Source organism: Psammomys obesus, unplaced genomic scaffold (genome assembly GCF_907164565.1).
Source record: "Psammomys obesus unplaced genomic scaffold, mPsaObe1.curated_primary_1811, whole genome shotgun sequence".
In the NCBI taxonomy this organism is placed as follows: Eukaryota; Metazoa; Chordata; class Mammalia; order Rodentia; family Muridae; genus Psammomys; species Psammomys obesus.
The window spans coordinates 10867158-10889641 of record NW_026596085.1 but is presented as its reverse complement, the minus strand read 5'-3'; the positions used below and the strand labels follow the sequence as shown (position 1 = coordinate 10889641).

The 22484-nt window shown below is 49.5% G+C and overlaps 1 protein-coding gene across 5 annotated transcripts in view; it reads left to right on the top strand.

Annotated features, from left to right (window-relative positions):
- The first annotated feature begins 504 nt into the window (after positions 1 to 504).
- The window catches only part of Shank3 (SH3 and multiple ankyrin repeat domains 3), a 55773-nt gene continuing 33793 nt past the window's right edge, over positions 505 to 22484 (top strand). For 4 of the 5 annotated variants that reach the window (XM_055626905.1, XM_055626908.1, XM_055626909.1 and 1 more), the window contains exons 1-10: positions 505 to 795; positions 1090 to 1293; positions 2225 to 2296; positions 3855 to 3963; positions 4055 to 4206; positions 4298 to 4465; positions 4556 to 4672; positions 5150 to 5227; positions 6235 to 6301; positions 19853 to 20126. In XM_055626905.1, coding sequence (XP_055482880.1) covers positions 505 to 795; positions 1090 to 1293; positions 2225 to 2296; positions 3855 to 3963; positions 4055 to 4206; positions 4298 to 4465; positions 4556 to 4672; positions 5150 to 5227; positions 6235 to 6301; positions 19853 to 20126 — 1532 coding nt within the window. The remainder of the gene's footprint in view (positions 796 to 1089; positions 1294 to 2224; positions 2297 to 3854; positions 3964 to 4054; positions 4207 to 4297; positions 4466 to 4555; positions 4673 to 5149; positions 5228 to 6234; positions 6302 to 19852; positions 20127 to 22484) is intronic. The other variant, XM_055626906.1, reaches the window with a different exon arrangement.

The following is a 22484-nucleotide window of genomic DNA, read 5'->3' as shown; positions in this document are numbered from 1 at the left end:
GTCTGCGGCCCTCCGACTCCCACCCAGCACGGTGCGCGTGCTGATCCCACCACCCTCTCCGGGTCTGGAGTGGGGTCGGCAGACTAGGGGAGATTTCCACCCCGGGACACCGATTTCCCCGCTTGTCTCGCCCTCTCAGTCAGCCAGTGGTCCTCTTGCCCCGACGCGTCCCCCACCCAGCTCCAAGAACCCTCCGTCACCCCAGTACGGTGGTCTGCGACGCTCGCCTGCAGCGGAAGCGCGGCGTGCCACCCCCCGCCGTGTCAGCCACTCCCCCTCGACAGCCACCCCCCTTCCCCGGCGCGGGTCCCCGGCCCCCGCCCTCTGCACCACACGCCCACGCCGCCCCGACCCCGCGGGGGACCCCAGTTTCCCGGCCCCGGGCTTCCCATCCCCGCCTCCGGCGCGGCCCCCTCCCCGCCTCCGCTCCGCTCCGGGCTCGGGCCCCCTCCCCCCGCCGCCCCCGCCCCCGGGGAAGGCAGGCGCCGCTCGAAGCCGGGGCCGATGCAGCTAAACCGTGCCGCCGTCGCCGCCGCCGCCGCTGCGCCTGCGGAGCCCCCGGAGCCGCTATCCCCCGCGCTGGCCCCGGCCCCGGCCCCCCCCGGCCCCCTCCCGCGTAGCGCGGTCGGCGGGGCTCCGGCGGGGGGTCAGGGGGGGCCAGGGCGCCGCGCGGAGTCCCCGTGCGCTCCCCTCTCCACCGGGAACGGTCCGGGCCCGGGAGCTAGCACCGGAATGGACGGCCCCGGGGCGAGCGCCGTGGTCGTACGTGTCGGCATCCCGGACCTGCAACAAACGGTGAGCCCTCGCGATCTCGCCGTACCCTTGTGTAGCCCGCTAGCGGTGACCCCCGCCGGGCGCGCCCTGCGCCAGGACCCCCGGCCGCGGCCACTCGCCCCTCCCCCGCCGCCTCCGCGGGACCCTCCCCACCGCCGGGGCGGGGCCCTGGAAGCCCAGCCCCGGGGCGGGGCCTCGGCCTCTGCGCGGTGGCGCGGGGTCCCTGCTCTTGCTCCCCGAGTGGCCCTCCCAGCAGGGCCCGGGGCGCGGTACCCTGCGCCCGCAGGGCCAGGCTCACGACTCGCTCCGCTGCAGAAGTGCCTGCGTCTGGACCCAACCGCGCCCGTGTGGGCCGCCAAGCAGCGAGTGCTCTGCGCCCTCAACCACAGCCTTCAGGACGCGCTCAACTATGGGCTCTTCCAGCCGCCCTCCCGGGGTCGCGCCGGCAAGTTCCTGGATGAAGAGCGGCTCTTACAGGACTACCCGCCTAACCTGGACACGCCCCTGCCCTATCTGGAGGTGCTGGGCAGACCGGGGTGGGGGTGGAATGGAGCGCGCAGGGTGTGTGATCTTTGAGCCCCGTGGCTGGAGCGTTGAAGGGCAGGCCGGGGGGGTAGTTGGCAGCAGGAGCGATGGGGGGCTGTGTGCAGCCTGAGCTGTGTGCTGAGAGCCGGCGGTGGCTCCCTTGAGGGCAGTGGGTCGGGTGAGGCGCGAGGCTGCGTGTGTGGCTGAGTGGTGTGTCTGCGGCTTGAGCACGGAGGGCAGCGGGAGCAGTGTGTAGGGTGATCGCAGCGAGCAGTATGGACAGCACCCGGGGAGTGCAGCACGCGTGCACTCGGAATGTGTGGTTTGAACACTGTGGGGAGAGGTGTGAGAAAGACTTGAGTGCCTTAAGGGTCATGCGGTGTGCGCGTTTGTCTCTGGCCTGTCACTCCCAAGTCTTCTGAGGTTGGCCCGGGATGTCAGCACCATTTATGACACATCAGGGTGATTTTAGTGCTATTTTAGGTATAGGGATGGTGAGTGAAGGTCTGTGTGTGTGTGTGTGTGTGTGTGTGTGTGTGTGTAAACTAAGGTCAGAGTTGGTCTAACCCTTGTGGTAGCACTAGAATTTGGGTTATTTCTACTTGGAGAGGAAATGTCTGGGAAGGAAAGCTGAGTTTCAGATCCTGGGAGAGCAGCAGAGTTTTCCAAGACCTGGTGGTGGTGGGAATGAGATGGACAGGCTGTAGGGCCTGTGTCTTCTCTGGACCACACGTTTCTGTGTAGTGGGTCCCATCCCATCTCACCTGTCCGCTTTGTAAGTGTGTGTCCGGGACTTGGATGGCTGTGTTGCAGTGACAGCATGGGCAGGAGGGAGGTGAGCAGTGAGGGGCACGGGGCGGTGGCCACCGCTTGCTCACTGGACCCGTGTGGGTGCCTTCTCTCCACCTTCTCTTTATCTGAGCAGTTTCGATACAAGCGGAGAGTCTATGCGCAGAACCTCATAGATGACAAGCAGTTTGCGAAGCTACACACAAAGGTAAAGAGGCAGTCACCGGAGGGGACTCCCCATGACCGCTGCCCATGTTCTGGGTGGGCCCAGCCTGCTCTCCCTGAAGTGGGTGTCAGGACCTGGTCTGGGGCTGGTCATGGGTTCTATGCCCATGACTGGTCCGGTGATAGGTTCCAGTTAAATCAGATTCTTTTGCTGGTGTAGGGGTGAGTGCCTTGTTACAAGCTGGGGGAGAGGGAAGCAAGTGAGTGTCCAGTGTGTTGGGTGTGAGGGCAAGAACAGTCCTCAGTGTTCCCTAGTACAGGGAACACAGTCTCATTTCACAGGTGAGGCAGAGGGATGGAGTCACCTGTGACCACCCAGTGAGGGCGGCCCACGTCTGTGTGACTGGGCAGGCCCTGTGGCCTGGGTCCACATGTGCCCTGTCTCTTCTTCTGGGACCTCATCCCAGGAGGGCCTGACTGCATTTGCTTTTTTTTTGAGGAACTACTACACTCCTCCTCTGGGTGTCAGGGGCAGGGTGGGTGTCATAGCCCTTTTCCAAATCCCGCAGCATCGTGGGCCAATGGGGATTTGCTCCTGGGATACTTCACTGATGTCCCTGGAGTTTAGGAAAAGGCCTTTGTGACCCTTCTGTGGTCCTAGATCTCCAGGCTTTTGTGGCAGATTTTTCTGCTCTTCCAGGGCAGGCGACAGTCAGTGGCCCTGGCTCTATGCTGTCCAGATACCCTGTCAGGCAGGTCTCTGTCTCCCTCCACTGGCCCTTGTGTGACCCTGTCACCCTAGGTTCTCTAGCTCTTGTCTCAGGAGCGACTTGCTGGTCAGTGAATCTTGTTTGTCTTTAGGATGAGGCTGAACTCACTGCAGCCCAGTCCTCTTGCTTGCCTGGGGTCCCAGCTGTCCCTACCCTCTCTCTGTTACCTTGGAGCTGGCTAAGGTCTTCCTAGAGGATTTGTAGAGATTCTTCCTCTTGGTTACATCACCCTGACCTATGATACTGGTCCATGAAGCTCTGCTTCCCGTCTGTGACACATGCTGTTTCTAGATGCCCGGGCTGGGACACCTTGCCCTGTTTGTCTGGCATCTGTGCCACTGGACAAGGCTAGTATGGCTTTGCTGGGTGAAGGAATAGAAGGCAAAATCATGACATAGGTGTTCCAGGGGTCAACCATGGAGTGTAGGAGGAGCTGGTAAGATGGGCCAGAGGAATGAGACTAGACAGTTGTTGGGATTTGGCTCAAGTCAGAATAGACTCAGTGGTCTCTTGGGCTTAGGGAGGGGACTCAGTTGGGGGCTGTGATTAAGGTGAAACTGGCTGTGATGGGCGTGGCCAGGCTCAGGCTGACAGCTGATGTGGGTTTGCAAAGAAGGGCTTTAAAAACACATGGGTCTTGCCATGCTGGAATGAGAGCTGAGAGAAGAGCTCGGGGTTGAGGATATGATCACGCTGGGTGGCAGGTTACACGGGTTGGGGTTAGGGATAGTGTATGCCTTACAGGTGGTCTGGAGCTTCCTGGAGGAAGGGGGTGATGGTAAGATGACCATGGCTGTGGCACCCAGCTGACTGGGATGGCTGGTGTTCTAGGCAAACCTGAAGAAGTTCATGGACTATGTCCAGCTACATAGCACAGACAAGGTGGCCCGCCTGCTGGACAAGGGGCTGGACCCCAATTTCCATGACCCTGACTCGGGAGGTGAGGAGAAGGGCAGGGAGGGTTGTGGGTTGTTTTGTTTGTTTATTTTTGAGTGCCAGGGACCCTAACCTTTATTTATCTTCAAACCCAGAGTGCCCTTTGAGCCTTGCGGCCCAGTTGGACAACGCCACTGACCTCCTGAAGGTTCTTCGCAATGGTGGTGCTCACCTGGACTTCCGGACCCGGGATGGGCTCACAGCTGTCCACTGTGCCACCCGCCAGCGGAATGCAGGGGCGTTGACGGTTAGTGAGGGCGGGACCCTGGTCTGGAGGGACTCAGGGGCTCATTCGGAAAGCTGGGCTTGGCGTGGATCCTGAGGTGCCTTACCCTCAGACACTGCTGGACCTGGGGGCTTCGCCTGACTACAAGGACAGCCGCGGCCTGACGCCCCTGTACCATAGTGCCCTAGGGGGCGGGGATGCCCTCTGCTGCGAGCTGCTTCTCCATGATCATGCCCAGTTGGGGACGACTGATGAGAATGGCTGGCAAGAAATCCATCAGGTGAGCAGGGGGCCCAGGCTGGGTCCAGGCTGTGTGCAGTCTGTCCCAGCCTCTCTCTCTGGGATGCCTCAGTACCTCTCTTTTCCTCAGGCCTGCCGCTTTGGGCATGTGCAGCACTTGGAACACTTGCTGTTCTATGGGGCCAACATGGGTGCCCAGAATGCCTCGGGAAACACAGCCTTGCACATCTGTGCCCTCTACAACCAGGTGTGCCTTGCGTGTCGCCCCTCTGTGGGCTCACCTACGTTTTCTGTGTGTGGTGTGACTACACGCGTGCGTGTATGTGCCTGCACACGGTGACCGCACACCCCGGCTTGTGTGACACTCCGTGTGTGCGTTCTGTGCCCTGCCCGGTTACTGGGTGGTGGTTACTGGGTGGCCCACTTCAACCCATCTGCTCTCTGAACACACGCATGTGTCAGTATGTCCACATACATGTTCTTAACAGCCGGCTCTCGGATGAGAGCTGCTTACGTAATTCTACCTATCCTGGGTGTGCACTGAACCGGTGTAGTGTGTGTGTATGTGTGTGTGTGTGTGTGTGTGTGTGTGTGTGTGTGTGTGTGTGTGCGTGAATGATTCTTGTGCTCCGCACACCTGTGGATGTACTTCCGAGCGCGTGCCTGCCGTGGTCTGGCGCTGCCTCTTCTGCTGCCCAGTGTGATGGCTGCTGCCTCCTGACAGGAGAGCTGTGCTCGTGTCCTGCTTTTCCGTGGTGCCAACAAGGACGTCCGCAATTACAACAGCCAGACAGCCTTCCAGGTACAGGGGTTGGAAGGCTGACCCGGGCAGGGGGTTGCTTGTGTGTCCTGGTGCCACTTGACTCTGAACCTGGATTCTTCTTCAGAGGGCAAGAAGGGGTGGTTCACTCTTGGGACGGCCACAGCAGGTGGAGCTGTGAGGGGGCTAGAGTGGTGCCCAGAATTTGAGGGAAATGTTTGGCATGGTAGTTCTCTCTCTATTCCTCTATGGATTAACACCATATGACTGCAGGACTCTGGGGAAGAGCCAAGTGGAGAGGACAGAAGGACAGGCGTGGTGGGCCTGACTCCTCAGGAGCAGATGGGAGTGCAGAGGGCAAACCTGAGGCAGGTGTGATCTCTACTCCACCTGACTTGACCCATGTTAGATTTCCGAGCCATCTGTCTACCAGGCTGGTTGGCACTGGATAACCTGGGAGCTGTCATCTCTGTGGCCTGGAGCTTTGGTTGAGTTGAAGGGGTCATGGAATTTATGGACCTTGAAAGCAGCAGGGAAGGGCGTGTCTGTCATTCTTAATGGGAGCACGGCCCCTGAGAATGTCAGAATGGCAACCTGCTGTGGTCGAGTCACACCTGGGACTCGAAGGAGATGTGGGCACATCTGGAAGTAGGTACATCGGGGCCAGTTCGATGGTCAGGTTTGGGGAAGTAGGCAGGAAGAATGAGAGTTGAAAAGCTGTGTGGCCGTGATGGAGATAGGAACTGTGGCTGCATGTAAGGGCAGGTTAAAAGTTCTAGTGTGATTAGATGTGTTCATGTTTTGACTTTAAGCCTGTGTCCCAGAAGCACTCTTAGACTTAGGTGGATGATGGCAGTGGGCCAACTCTAGCTACTGGTCTCCTTGTCTCTTGTCTGTAAGAAGTGATGTCCCAGCAGACTCTGACTGCTGTGGCTTGAGAGAAGAGTGGCTTTGGGAGGAAATGCTCCCCAGAGGATCCCAGGCAGAGCACCTGGGGTGGGGTTGAATCTGGGTTGCTGGCCCTCCATGTCTTGACTTTTCTCTCCTAGGTGGCCATTATTGCAGGGAACTTTGAGCTTGCCGAGGTAATCAAAACCCACAAAGACTCGGATGTCGGTGAGTCCTGTCCACTCATAGATCCTTACTGAGCGTGCTATGGTTGTCAAAAGCAGTGGTGGTGTAACAGGGGCCCCGTACTCCAAATATAGTGTCTGCTAGTGACCCTTGCACACATGGGGCCTGTGAGGCTTGAACAGAATTCTCTGTCAGTGCCTAGAGCAGGTCTGGGCTCTGGGCTGGGATAGCACCAGGCCTAGCAGATAACCCTTAGGTCAGCGTTTGCAATTCCCCTCAGGTGCTAGTACGGGTCATCTGGGACTATAGGATGGTAGATCGCACTCCAGCCTGGAACATGACAGTGTTTAGCTTCCTATGGCTTTGTGCATGACAAGATCCCATGAACATACCCGAGGAGGAAAATAGAATAAAACAAAAACCCCACAGTGGTGAGGATGAAGACTTAAGTGGGAATAGGCTTGTGGTTGGCTACTTGGCCAGTGGATATGAGTTCCCAGCAGGCAGCGCTTAAAAGAGATCGGCATATGTGTAAGTCCTAGAAGGAGGACCAGAAGCTGCATGTATAGATTTAGCTCCAAGACAGGCAGGCAGAAGTGTGTGTGTGTTTCTGGATCCAGGCTGGTTCATCCCATACTGCACCATACTGGCCCCTCCCCCAGTAAAGGGTAGCTGTCTGGCTGCAGCAAAGCCTTCTAGCCGTGGGGATTCCTTAATGTTTAGGGTAGGCTTTTCTGCCTGTGACTTTCTGGAACATGGAGCCCCAGGCTCCCCTTTTCTTCTGTGAGTGTTCCTTGAAGTGTCCCCATTTCTCATTTCAATTTGTTGTGACACTGGGCAGCAGAGGGCTGGGGCTCGCATTAAAGTTAGAGTATTCCTTGGTTCTGTGTCAGCCTGGCCTGGGGGTTCGTCTTTGGGAGGGGTTAAGATTACGTTAAGTTTCGAGTTCTTCCCTGAGCTGCTCTCTGCTAATAAGGCTTGGTTATGAGCCCCTCGAACCTTGCAAGGCAGGACCATGATAACGGTTGAACTGAGGGTGGATGGCCTCCCTAAGGAGCTACCGCAGCCGTGCCGGGTGACCTCATGATCCCTGGTACAAAGCCGGGCTCAGATTCAGGTAGAAAGGGCAGGGCGTAGTTTTGTGGTTGATACAGAGGCAAGAGACAGGTACAGTGTGACTGAGGCTGACAGAATTAGAGATAGTACTTTCTGGGATCACCCTGCTTGTGGATGTCCAGGATCTTTGTTATGCCTGATTGTCTAATCTTGAGAGACCTGCTGACAAGCGTGGTGCTTTACTTTGTCGTAAGTGAAATATGTGTCTTACTGTCATCGCCTCTTCTTTTCACCTTGGTCTGCTATAGCATTTGATCCTGAAAGGGGCAGGATTCTAGGAAGTGTCCTGTTTGTAACTGATTTGCAAGGGATGAGGAGCTTGTATATTGTCTAGGATGAGAGGTAGAAATATTCCTCTACCCTTCACCCTAGGATTCTGAGGGTCACCAGCTCATTGCCCGTTTTACCCAAGTGGGCTTGCTCAGTTGAGGTTAGGTACATGGTTGCTGAGTAGGGTGGACATCTCCTTCACCTGGTCCCGATGTAGGTGGCTGCTTTTGTAGCTGTACAGCCTCACACATTTTGATGTTACAGCCTCTCTTTGTTAGGCTTCTGTTGTTGTGGTAAAAGTAGCTTGGGGAGGAAAGGGTTTACAACTCCCAAACACAGTCCATCATGAAGGAAGTCAGTGTAGGAACTGAAGTTAGAAACTTGGAGGCAGGCACTGAAGCAGAGGCCATGGAGGAGTGTTGCTTTGTGGCTTGCCCCTTATGGCCTGCTCAGCTTGTTTTCTTATATAAACCAGAACCACCTGCCCAGGGATGGCATCACTTACACTGGGCTGGGCCCTTCTATATCAAGCAATCAATAATAATAATAATAATAATAAATAATAATAATGATAATATCCCACAGACCTGTCTATGTAGTCTTGTATCTTTTTAATGAATTTATTTCATATTATATGTACATTGGTGTCCTGCCTGCATGTATGTCTGTGAGGATGTCTGATGACCTGGAACTGGAATTACAGGCGGTTATGAGCTGCCATGTGGATGCTGGGAATTGAACCCGGATTGTTTGGAAGAGCAGCCATTGCTCTTAACCACTAAGTACCCCTCTAGCCCCCTATAGGAAAATAGGGGCATTTTCTCAATTTAAGGTTCTTCTTTCTAGATGACCGTGGCTTAGGCAGAGTTGACAAAAACAAACAAACAAACAAGCAAACAAGCAAACAAAACTAGCCATCGTATATCTTGTATAGGATGATGTAGTCATGAGATTTACTATGGACCCTCTTATCTCAGTGTACCTTCTTAGTGTCCTTTTGTGAAGTTGATTATTGGGCCTTTTTATTGAGAAGGAAACCAGAACTCAGCATTAATGACAAACCGGCCCACTGCTCTTTGTGCATATTCACTCCGAGGACATTTCTTAAGTGACAGTTGTTTTTGTTGTTTTTTTGAGACAGGGTTTCTCTGTGTAGGCTTGGCTGTCCTGAAACTCATCCTGAACACCAGGCTGGCCTTGAACTCACAAAGATCCACCTGCCTCTGAGTGCTGGAATCAAAGGCGTGTGCCACGACCGCCTGGCTCAAGTGACACTTGTGAGTCACTATGTCTCACTGTGGTCCTTGGGCAGAGGCCCACACTTAGGAGAGTTGTATGGAACTTTCTGCCTGTTCATCCTCTGTCTCCTTCCTTGGGGCAGTGTCTGGTAGGCACCGATGACCTGCTTCAAGAGATGGGATACTTCCTGTCTCTTGGTGGCCTCTTTAGGGACCTTGGGTGGGACTCTGTCCTATCAGTGGCTTTCTCTGCTTCCAGTTGCTGTCTTCTTTCAGGCAACCTCCTATGCATACAAAGACATTCTATGTATATGTGTTCTCATGGACAGGCTGTCTCGTTTTTGTTAAGTGCCTTGGGAAATGCTTCTCCTGCTGACGTCACCTGGAGAGCTTGTGCAGTGCAGGTTCTGAGTCTGGGCTGGGTGGGCCTGAGCTTCTGCACTGGTCAACAACTCAAGGCGAAGTTTTCTCTGCTGGTCCCGGCTGGACTCTTTAGCATGGGCCTAGACAAGCCTGGCAGGTAGTGCTACAGGCCCAAGACTGTCCACAGTATTGATTTTGCTTTTAAATTAAGGTGAAATGAGCCGGGTGCGGTGGTGCACGCCTGAAATTCTGGCACTCAGGGAGGCAGAGGCAGACAGATCTCTGTGAGTTTGAGGCCAGCCCTGGCGTGGTCTACAAAGTGAGTCCAGGACAGCCACGGCTACACAGAGAAACCCTGTCTCAGAAAAAAAAAAAAAAAGGTGAAATATTCCTTACCTAAAATTGAGATTTATTGACAATCCAGTGGCAGTCCTTACATTAACAGTATTGTAGGCCAATGTTGTTGAATCCCAAAATATTTTCACTGCTCCAAAGAATACCTCAGATATATTAGGCAATTTTTCAGCGTTACCCTCTTTTGCTAACCTGTCAGCTGAGAACATAATTTCTCTTTGCATTTACCTATTCTTGCTGTTTCATATCAATGGAATTATAATATGACCCTTTGCATTTAGCTTCTTTTACTCATTGTCTTTTTGAGCCTCATCTGCCTTGAAAGATCACTTCCCTTCATTCTGTGTTAAGGCTAAAAACATTATATTGTCTTTATGCCTGGTGTTTGGCTTATCCGTTCATCTGCTGGTGGATAATAGGTTGTTTCTACTTTAAAATGTGTGTGTGTGTGTGAGTGCATGCATGTGCATTCATGCACTCCTGCCTGCTTGTCTATCTGTGCATCACATGCACACAATGTCCTTGGGGGCCAGAAGAGGGTATCTGATCCCCTGGAGCTAGAGTTGGTTGTGAGCTACACAGTGTGGATACTGGGAACCAAACCTGTGTCCCTCTGCAAGAGCGTTTTTTTCTTTTTTTCTTTTTTTCCCCCAGGACAGGGTTTCTTTGTGCCACAGCCCTGTCTGTCCTGGAGCTAGTTCTGTAGACCAGGCTGGCCTGGAACTCAGAGATCCACCTGCTGGGATTAAAGGCGTGCATTGCCACCTGGCCCAACAGTATCCAGTCTTAACAGCTGGGCCATCCCTCCAGCTGGTTTCTGATGGATGAGTGTTGCTGTCACAAGCATGTCTGTACATGTAGTTCTATGAATACTTGTTTAGGTTTCTTCTGGGTTTATTCCAAGGAATGGAACCTCCAGGTGCTATGACAGTTCTCACAGTTTTGAAGAGTTCCTAAGCTGTTTCCCACCAGACTTTATTATCAGCTGTTTAAGAGCGTCCAGCATCTTTACATTCTTTCCGATGCCTGTCTGGTGCTTTATTATTATTATTTTAATTGTAGTCATCCTGTTGGATAATGGTGTGGCATTTCATTGTGGTTTTGTGGTTTCGTAATGCCCGGTGATATTAAGCTTATTTTCCTGAGTTTGTTGCTCATTTGTGTGTCTTTGGAGAAAAGTGAAGGCCTTTGTTCACTTAAAATTTTTTTTTCTTATTGTTGAACTATAAGACATCTTTGAACCAGGAGTGGTGGCCCACACCTGTAATCCCAGCCCTTGCAGAGGAAGAGGGAGTCAGATCTCTGTGAATTTGAGGCCAGCCTGGTCAACAAAGCGAGTCCAGGACAGCCAAGCCTGTACAGAGAAACCCTGTCTTGAAAAAAAAAAAAATTCTTCGTATATTTTGAATCTATAAACAATATAGGGCCAGCAAGATGGATTAGTGGGTGAGGACACTTACTGCTAACCCTGGGAACCCACATGGTGGAAGGAGAGAGCTGAGGCCTTCAGGACCTCCACTTGTGGGTCATGACACATGCATGTGTTCATAGATATAATACACAAATAGATGTAACAAATTAGAAAATACATTGTGTATATATATTTTTTTTTCTTTTTTTTTTTTTGAGATAGGGTTTCACTGTAGCTCAGGTTGGTGTTGAACTTAGTATGTAGCCCAGGCTGGCCCCAAATTTTTGACAGTTCTTCTGCCTTAGCTTTTGGCAGGGATTACAGAAAGGTGCTACCATGCACTGCTTTGCTTCTCGCCCAGACTGGTTTTGAATTCTGCTCTCAGGCGATTTCCTGCCTTAGTAGCAGAGACTATAGGCGTTTGTCATCATAAAAACAGAAACCTATTATTTTATGGCCTTTTTTTTAAGACAGATTTCTCTGTGTAGCCCCAGCTGTACTGGAACTTGATTTGTAGACCAGGCTGACCCCACCTGCCTCAAAATAATCTTTCTGTGGAACAGAAGCACAGGAAAGATGAAATCATCAGGGCAAACAAAATCAGTCAGAGTCTGGAAAGAAGTTAGCCAAGATTTCTGGAGTTGAGCTCAAGGCATGACTCCCAGCTTGCACCTTGAATGCTGCTATTTCTGGCACTGGGGAGATGGCTGACCTCCCCTGGTGGCCAGCACTCAGGCATAGGTTAGCTTCTGGAATTACGTCAAGGGCTCTCTCTCCTGCTTCGGAATTTCAGGAACAGATCAATTCTTGTTCTTAGTGATTCTACATTTTCCAATTGGAAAGGTGGGAAACAATTCAAATGGAGGGATATAGAAAAATCACTAACCACTTCGGTCTGTAGGTAATAAATAATAGCAATAAATTCCAAAGCAGTGAGCAGGCCCATGGTCTTAGAAAAGTGCATCGCAGTTTTCTCTGAAGCATAATTTTCTTTTCTGTAGCCACGTCAGTCTCTTGAACCTTATGCTACACTACTTACAGAAATTTAGTAGAAAAGGCTTGGGACACAGCTAACCTTGTAGGCTTTCTGCCTAGCTTTTGAAAAGCTCTGGGTTGTATCACCAGCACTGAAAAAGGCAGTCACCTGGAATCCCAGCACCCTGGCAGTGGAGACAGGATCAGAAGTTCAAAGTTATCCTCAGTGAGAGACGGGATACGTGAAACTGTCTCCTAGCAACAACAATAAGAACACAACAACACATTTAGTAAGAAAAGTACTAACCACACAGGCTCTTCTTAAGTTTGTTTTCCTGAAATGTCTGATAAGGCACCTCTGTTTGAACTTTTGAAAATTATTCAAGGTTCGAAAATGAAGTCAAGACAAACTTCAGTCTTCCCTTGGGGTACTTAGTTGTTTTTTGTAAGATCTTTCAAATGTCTTCAGGCACACCTTGTAGATTCTCAGGTCACATTCTAATCAAAGCCGTGGTGGTAGAATCAATTTTTCCAACTGTACTCTATTTAAAAAATAAAACAAAACAGAACAGTTGTGTATTGAACTTATTCAGATAATTATATTACCATATAAAAATATCCATGATTAACTTTTCTGATGCTGATCAGGTGGGGAAAAGAAGGAAATATTTCAGTTCTAATTTTTAAAAAGTAATCAATAGGCCAGAGATAGTGTAAAAGAAAAGGGAAGCATATCTTCTTAAGTCTAGAACATGAAAATAACAAATTAAAATAAACGCAAAATCATTCATCTTAAAAAAAAAACTTTATTTAAAAAGTTGAAAAGAGCAGGGTGCACGCCTTTAATCTCAGCCCTCAACAGAGGCTGGTGGGTCTCTGTGAGTTTGAGGCCAGTCTGGTCTATAGATTGAGTTCCAGGACAGCCGGGTCTACACAGAGAAACCCTGCCTCAAAACACCACTAAATAAATAAATAAATAAATAAATAAATAAATAAATAAATAAATAAATAAAAATCGCACACTGAAATTGACCAGACTCAGGTACCTTGTTCATTTTTTGTCTTCTGCCATGATTCCTTCTTCCGTTCGTTTATTATCTTGAGACAGGGTCTTATTCTGGAAGGCCTGGAACTCGCCATGTAGTCCAGGCTGGTCTTGTACTTATGGGGATCGTCTTGCCTCAGCTTCAAAGTGCTGGGTTCCAGGTGTGGACCATTGTCCCAGATCCACATCCCTAATCCTTGCTTAGCTTGAACTCGGTTAGTGGGCTTCCCCAACCCCCAGGCAATTCTTCTACTTCTTTAAGAGCTTCTTTTATCCTCTCTCCTCTCCTCTCCTCTTTCCCTTCTCTTCTCTCTCTTTCCCCTCCCTTCTCTTTCATTCGACTTTTATTTTTGTTTCTGCCCCCACCTCCTCTCTGTGTCACTATATCGCCTTGAACTCCTTGGGTTCATACGTCCTCTGGTCTCAGCCTCCGAACTGCTTGTGACTACAGGGACGTGCCACCATTCCTGGCTCTCATTTCTTCAGTACCGTTCTGAAGATCCTTGTACAGGCCAGTGGGGATGATCTTAACGTCAGTGGACACCTAGATTCCATAGCTCTTGTTTAAGTCCACCCGTATCTTTGAAGGGGAAGTAATTTTGGCCTGTAGGGAGCTGTACATATGTTTAGCGAGAAATGACAATAATAGCTCTATACTCGGCAAGACAGAAATCAGCCGTGGTTGAAATCTGATGATGAGGTTGACAGACAAGGGCCTGGGTGACTTCTTGTGGTGTGCAAGATTTTAGCACAGCCAGACTTAATGACTGATACGATTATACCAAGATAGGTCAGATTGCTAATAATTTCATACAATTTTAGAATGTTTGTGTCAGGAAAGCATGTGACCATATAGTTTAAAGTTTGGTGTGGGGGTGTGTGTATGCCTATGGTCCTAGTACTCTGGAGGATGTGGCAGGATAATAAATCCGTGGCCAGCTTGGGCTATATAGGAATTTCTACCCCAAAAGGAGGTTTAGTATTAACTTATGTGACAGTGTCTTCATACATTTTAATACATCAAACAAGCTCAATTAATTTAGTATTACTTCAGTGTCATAGGGGCCTTTCTGGATTGTCCCAAAGTTAGTTTAGGATTAAAAATAAATTTAGGAGCCAGGTGTGGTGCCACAGGTTTTTAATCCTAGCACCTGAGAGTCAGAGGCAGGCAGATCTCTGTGAGTTCCTGGCCAGCCAGGGCTACACAGTGAGACAGACAAACAACCCCAAATTAAAAGTTCAAAATTACATAGTGCACTTTGAAATCAGTAACACGGTTTTCTTTTGTCCTCACGTCCGATTGGCCTGTAGTGTGGGTGAGGGATGGCTTTCGGTAGATTTCTAGCTTTTTCTAGTTCATATGCAGCCTGTGTGTGGACCCCATGGAGGCTTGTGGCCATGGGTACGATCTTCAGGTTGCCACACCCAGGTCCTGTCAACATGTTTAGGTTACATATGAGATCAGGGTGGCAATCTGAACTTTGAGAACGGCAAAACACTTTTTGTTTAGACAGGAATACCTTTATTTTTGAGCTCAAGATTTTGATCCAAGTCTAACAGTGGTTAAAAAGCAGACTGAAGAGCTTGATTGTGGTATAGGCTGTAGTTCTGGAGGTAGAGTTAGGAAGATGAGAGATTGAGGCTAGCCTGGGCTATGAATCCAGACACAACACACACACAGACACTACCCATTGTCTTATAAAGTGAGACAGACAGACACACACACACATACACACACACAAACACTACCCATTGTGGTATGAAGTGAGACAGACAGACAGACATACACACATACACACACACAAACACCACCCATTGTGGTATGAAGTGAGACAGACAGATAGACACACACACAGCCTATTGCTGTTTCCAAGCTGGTAATTTTTCTTGGTAAGATTTACCCTTTCTCTAGAAAACAGCAAGTCCTGAGATAGAGTCTGGCTGCTGGATTTAAATAACCTATTATTTCCTGTCTTCCTGGGATTTCCTACTGTGATCTTTTCATTAAGCAGTTAGGCATCCGGAGATTCCCTACAGGACCCAGGACAGTTTTTGTTTCAACTTCAGAAGTTGAAATAAGAAGGAAAAAAAAAAAGAAAGAAAGAAAGAAAGAAAGAAAGAAAGAAAGAAAGAAAGAAAGAAAGAAAGAAAGAAGAAATCTTCAGGAGCCACAGTGAGTCAAAACACTCTGAAACTCAGAGAATTTCACACAAAATGAAGAGCACGCATAAGGGCTTAGCAGGTGACTGCTCCTGTTTGTGTGTGGTTCCAGTAAGATCTTTGCTGCTTGTACTAGATCTGATGAAAGAAAAACTTAAGCATGCTTATGTTTCAGAGTATACCGTAACTCATGAATAGAGGGGCAAGTATCACTCTGCCAGGAGGAGAAGGGAGAAGCTTTTAAGATATTTGTAGAAGCAAGGCAAGAAATACAATTTTGGTTGGTTTGAAGTTCATTGGTGTTTTCTAACTGGTGCAATTTCTAGTTTGGGTTCACAGTGTTCATTAGATGTTGGTTTGCTCAGATGGAATGTAAAGTTTGAGGGTCAGCACAGCTAACGGAATCCAAATATCATTTGTTCCCACACCAGCCACCGAGTTTTCTTCTAAGTTTCATGGGTTTAGCTTTATATTTAGGTGACTGATCAACTGTAACTTAATTTTTGTATATTGTGAGAGTTTAGAATCTGTTTTCATGTGGATCTTTAGTTGTTTGGCAGTTATTTGTTGAAGAAAGTTTTCTTCTTTCATTGGTTGTTCATTGCTGTGTATAGAAATGAACTGCCTTTTGCACACTGGTCTTATTACTATGTTGTATTTGCTTATTAGCTTTAATGGCTTTCTTGGTGGATTATTGGGATTTTTCTATATATAGCATCATTCTTTATGCAAGTAGAAATGCATTTGCTTTTTTTTCTAATTTGGATGCATTTCATTTCTTTTTTTCCTTCTCCTCCTCCCCCTCATCCTATTCTTTCTCCTACTTTTCCTCCTCCTTTTTTGAGGTGGAGTCTCACTACGTAACCTTGGCTGGCCTCAAACTTCTGAGGGCTGTGATTAAAATCATGTGCCACCATGCCCATCAGTATTTGATTTTGTTGCCTATGTGCTCTAGCTTGAACTTCCTACAGTGTTGAATAGCGGTAGGAAAAGCAGGCATCCTGGCATTGCTCCTCATGTCAGAGCAAAGCTTTTTAGTCTTTCACCATCGAGAGTGATCTCATCTATGGGTTATAAAGAAAGACCCCTTAACATATTGATGAAGTTTCTTTCTGTTAAGTTTCCTGATGTTTTATCATTAGAGGATGTTGCAGATGAATTTTCTGCACCAGCTCAAATAGTGCTGCTGCTTTTTCCTCTTCGTTCTATTGATGAATTACATTGGTTGATGAAGTCTTTAGCTTTATCTAGCTTGGGTATCAGGAATACAGAATCAGTTAGAAGTTATTTTCTTCTCCCTTTTTCTTTGGAAGAGTCTGGGAAGGACTGATGTTGAGTCTTAAGTGTTTGTAGCAATGCCATTTCTCATCACTTTTCTGTTGTTGGTAGGAAGGTTGTGATTTCTCAGTCAGTTTCTTTGCTTGTTTTGGGTCTGTTTAAATTTTCTATTTCTTCTTCAGTCAGTTTTTGTAGTTTGTGGATTTAAAAAAGTTTTCCCACCTATCTAGTTTATCTAATTTGGTGGCAAATAATTATTCATAATATCATTTTGTATTTTATTTTTGAAAGATTGACAATAATACCCTCAATCAATGGTTCTTAACCTGTGGGTGATGATCCCTTTGTGGGAGGGGCAGTCAATCCTTTCATAGGGGTCTCCTGAACCATCGGCATTTCAGCTGTTCACATTATGATTCATAACAGTAGTGAAATTACAGTTATAAAGTAGCAAAGAAAATAATTTTATGGTTGGGGGGGGCACAGCATTCAGGAGGTTGAGGACCACTGCCCTAAACATTTCTGATTTTAGCTTTCTTTTTCCATATTCTCTTTTAAAAGTCAGCCTGGCTAAAACTGTGTTGACTTCTTGGTTTATTTTATTTTATCTTACTTATGTGTGTGAAGATTTTGCCTACGTGTGTGTCTGTGTACCATGTGCGTACCTGCTGCCAGCAGAAGTCAGAAGAGGGCTTTGGGAATCCCTGGAACTTGAGTTATGGATTGTTGTAAGCTACCATGTGGGTACTAGGAGTTGAGCCCAGGTCCTCTGCAAGAGCAACAAGTGCTCTTAATAATGGCTGAGCTATCTCCCCTCACATGCCTTTTTTTGCGGGGGGGGGGGGGAGGAGGGGATTATCTCTCTATGTAACTGACTCTCCAGGGACTATGTAGACCAGGCTGGCCTTGAACTCACAGATATGCAACTGCCTCTGCCTTCAGTGTTGGGACTAAAGGTGTGCTCCACCACGCCCAGTGTGCTGATGCTTTTGTTGTTGTTGAGACAAAGTCCCCACTGGGCTTGAACTTGCATTGATCTTCCTGCCTTTGCCTCCCCACTGCTGGGATTATAGACATTGCTACCATGGCTGGGTCTTGCTACTTTTTCTTTTTTCTTTATTTCAATACAAGGGGTGGAAACTGACACTTGGGTATGCTAGACAAACTACCCCTGAACTACATCCCCATTTTCATATTGCTTTTAAATGTAGGTGTTTTCTCCTTATAAAATACTGCTGTTGCATGAAATGTCTTAGATGTGGTTAGTCAGGTCTGGCTGGCTTGTCTCATCCATCTTTTTAGATCTTCTATTCATTACTGGAAATGAGTATTGAAAGTTTTGGGTATTTTTGTGGAGCTGCTTTTTCTCTTTTTAAATCAGTGTGTCATGTTTTCCTTTTATGTTTTTTGGTGTGTGTAATGTTGACAATTGTTCACGCTTCTTGATGTATTGGCTTTCTTATTGATATATAATGTATCTTTCTGACTATTGTTACATATATATATATATATATATATTATTTTTTTTTTGTGTGTGTGTGTGGTGTGTGGATGGGTGTTTGTGTATGCATGTCTGTGTGCAGGTATGTTTGTATGCCTATATGGCCTGAGGTCAACCTCCAGTGCTATTCCTTGGCAGCCATCCTGAACCTTGCTTGTTGGAGACACGGTTTCTCACTGGAATGGCTTGCTGTTTACATTAGGCTGGCTGGCCAGTGAGCCCCGGGGATCTTCTGACTCTGCCTCCTCAGCTCTGCAATAAGTGCATGCCATGACACCGACTTCATGTGGGTGCTTGGGATTGAACTCAGGGGTTCATGCTTGTATGTCAAGCACTTTACTGTATGAGCTATCTTCCCGGGCTTACATTTTTTTTCTTTTAGAGTTTATTTAGCCTGATATTAATATGGCTACTCAGGTCTTTTGGTTACTATTTACATGAGTTGTTTATGTTGTTATTTTTATTAATTTAAATAATATTTTTAGTCAGGCATAGTGTTGTCTTTAATCCTAGGACTCGGGAATCAAAGGCAGGGAGGTTTCTGTGGATTAGAGGCCAGCCTGGTGTACATAGTGAGTTCCAGGACAGCTAGAGCTACATAATAAGACCCTATCTCAAAACAAAAACAAACAAAAATATTCTAACTTTCAATGTATTTATGTCTTTGGATCTACAGTGGTTCTCTTATAAACAACATATAGTTCACGACCTCATTATCTGTTCTTAAAATAAAGTTTTATTGGAACATAGGTGAGCCCGTTTGTTTACATACTATTTGTGGCAGTTTTCGTGCGACTGTGACAGGGTTTGAGACGTGGCATTGGAGACTGTGGTTTGCAGAGCCTGAAGTAGTTACTGTCTGATTCTTTTTAGGATGTTTGCTGACTCTGGTCAAACATGCCTCTTTTAGTTTTCCTGGCTCTAGTTCACAGTACATGGGCTCACGCAGCAGTAGTCTGATGCGGTTTGTCACAGGTAGCCTGCTTTATCCCGAAGCTTGTGAAATGGGCAGTTCTGACAACAGGTCTGGGCATTCCCAGGCCTTCGCTGGCTGAGAAGAGGAGCAAGCTTCTCACTGTAAAGTCAGGGCTGGAGGCAGCATGCCTGAGATGTGGTCATGCAGTGGTGACCTCATTAATGTGCTCACTGCTCTGATTTCCTGGGATCGGGGGCACTTCCAACAACACATTTTAGATTTGTGTGTGTGTGTGTGTGTGCGCGCGTAAATTTATATATATGCAGCCAGGTGAGCATATATGTGTGCTGAAGCCAGAAAATCAGCCCTGGGTATTTTTCCTCAAGAGTTACCCACCTTGATGTGGGAGACAGCGTCTCTCACTAGGGCCTAAGGCTCACTGATTTATGGTTGGCAGGCTGGCCAGTGAGCCCCCGGGGATCTGTCTGCCTGTCTTCACATCCCTGGATCTTCATGTGGGTGCCGGGGATTGGATTCAGGCCCTTCGTTTCGCACAGAAAACACTTTAATGGCCTAGCTCTCTTCTCTCCCAGTATTTTAGTTTTAAAAGATCGCTTGCTGTATACAAAGAATTACAGGCAACTGAGGCATGCTGGGAGTGGGAGAAATACTCTTCCCCAGAAAAGAGCACACTCATTGGTTACCTGATACCAAATGGCCAGCCCTGAAATAGTCTATTCAAGTAACATTATATGTATGCGACAGCTTATGTCTGGGCATACCTATGTTTCTACCTATGTGCGTGTAGTAACAATGAAAAAGGAGGACACAAATTTGAAAGAGGGCAAGGAAGGGTATATGGGACGGTTTGGAGGGAAGGAAAGGAAAGGACAAATGTTAAAATTATAAAATATATATAAAAAAAGTCAATTAGTCTCTGGTCTTACTCATGCCCCTCTACTCTAGTACCATTCAGGGAAACCCCCAGCTATGCAAAGCGACGTCGTCTGGCTGGCCCCAGTGGCTTGGCATCCCCTCGGCCCTTACAGCGCTCAGCCAGTGATATCAACCTGAAGGGTGATGCCCAGCCGGCAGCTTCTCCTGGGCCCACCCTCAGAAGCCTGCCTCATCAACTGCTGCTGCAGCGGCTTCAGGAGGAGAAAGACCGGGATAGGGACGGTGAGCCGGAAAAGGACATCGGGGGCCCCTCAGCAGGCAGGGGCAGCCACAACAAGATCAGGTAGGAGGGCATGGGAGAGCCTGGAGGGCTCGGGGTGGGTGGCGAGCTATGACAAACCAGAGCTGGAGAGGCAGGGAAAGGTAGTTGGTGGTACAAGCGTCGCAGTGGGCTGGGGTTTGAGGTGGAGCTCCTGGCTGGCTTTACTGGTGCTGATCTCTAGGAGTAGCTAGGGCTTGCTCTGAGGGTAGCAGCAGCTGAGTGAGCGTGTGGTTAGGAAGCTCACTGCAGCATGAGAACTGGTGGGAAATTGTTTGGAAATATCTTTCTGTGTAGGCTCAAAGCCTACAGGTGAGAGTTATAGTCGTCCACTGTCCACCCCCCATCCCCCACCCCCGGCCTGGCCCGTATACTTACAGTATTTTTAACCTCCCTTGTGAGTCCTGGGACCCCGAGAAACCAGGATATTTGCAGTACTGACTTCCCTGTAAGTTACGAGTCGGAAGCATAGAATGGTGCCTCTTAACCTCTGTAGGCCTAAGGGTGTCCCTGTGCTGGCTGCTCACCAGTACAGTGCAAGGTGTTTCCTCGGAGAAGCCCTCCGGGGTGCCTGTGAGGGGGTAGTCTTCTCCTTGGACCCCCGTGTACTGTCTGTGTTAGCCACTGGTTGTAGTACTGGATTCCCTGAGCCTTGAGGTTGGGAGCTATCTTTCTTGCTTCCTGCCATTTCTCCAGAGCCAGGTAGATAGAAGGTGTTTGGAAGCCTGTTGGATGAAAGCGTTACATAAGCAGCGTGTTGTTTTCACAGTGTCAGCCAGCTCTTGTAGCCCTATGGGCTTGGTGTACCACTGGGCTGGGCAGCAACATGCATGTCAATCAGTTAACGTCGACGCTTAGGCTTGTGTCTGTGAACACCATTGTGCAGGCAGGGGTCCTGATCCCCAGGTTAGGTCAGAGACTTGTTTAAAGTCACAGAGAGCAGGAATCAGCTTACCTGGGTCCAGGTGTTTGGTAGACGGGGCTTTTCCTTCTGCACCGCACCCCTGCACGCAGCCTGATTTCCACGCTGTAGATTAACTGGACCCCCAACGTGGTCTGTTTGGCTCCACGTCACAGTTCCCCCACGAAGCTTTTGCATCGCCCCTTGGATTTTCTAAGAATCGAATGGGTTGGTGGCTGGAAGAGCGTATTCTAGGCTGTCACAGCCTGCCAGGGGGGCTGCTGGTGAGTGGAACTGTGTGGCTGGCCCTGGTCCCTTTCGTCTGTGTTTGTTTACGCTTGTGGCTGGCGCAGAAAACAACAGCAACAAAAACCACCTCTACTCTGGGGTCTCCAGCTCACCTGTTCTTTGGGAGGGCAGAATTATTTCCACATTTATTAGGTGACTGGAGTGCCAGATCTACTCTCGTGCGTGCGCGTGCGTGCGTGCGTGCGTGTGTGTGAGTGCGTGCGTGCGTGTACATACGTGTGTGTGGCTTGCCTCTGCCCCCCTCCACCCACTCCCCCTCTCACAGCAGTGGTCCTGACCGGTTCTGAGGAGGTAGACAGGTGGGCTCCGGGCTGAGAAGCGCTTAGGAAGTTGTGATGCAGTTAAGGGGGCGTACCCGGTGTGACAGTGGCCTGCCAGTCTGGATGTGGCAGGGCATGTTGGGTGCACTGAGAAGGAAGTGACCCTCAGGCAGAGGCTGCCTGTTGTTAAGACAGAACCCCAGACGGTGGAATACACGGACCCTGGTGGGGCTGCAGTGGCTCCTTGTTGCTCCCTGTTGGCTGAGCCTGGCACGGAGCCCAGAAATATTGTCTGCAGGTTCTGGTCCCCCGAACCACAGTAGAGCCCACAAGGGCAATTCCGAAGCCCAGTCAGTAACTTACTCTCTGGCCAGAAGGGCAGGGTCACAGCTGTTTAGGGGGTGGGAGCAGTGTGGCGCATCTAAGTCCAGGAGAGCCTGGTTATTGGAAGAGCAGGTGAATGTGGCCTGTCTGGGCACTAGGGAGCCCAAGCGGGCTTCTGGACAGAAAGGAAGATCAAGACCTCAGACTCTATACCCGAGCCCGAGAAGTGGTGCGGGAAGGTGGTCAACGTACAATGAACATGGACCTAGGCGCAGGTTCCAAGACGAGAGCAGACAGGCCCAGAGGCAGGAGAACTGGGGCGCCCAGGGCATGTTGGTGGTCAGGGAGGCCGGACCGCTGCGCCCCGCCTGCCCTTCCCTGGCGCCCGAAGCCTCGGTGCCAGCCCTTCTCCAGCTCCTACCTGGCAGTTCTGCCCGCCGTCCCCCGTGCGCCCACCTCCTGGCCTTCGTCCTTTCTGTCCAGCCGTCCGCTTGGGGTCTGCGGGGGGCACCGCGGACTCAGGGCGCGCCGGCCGCCGCCGCCCGCAGAGGGAGGAGCTGGCGGAGGAGGCGGGGCGCGGAGCGGCCG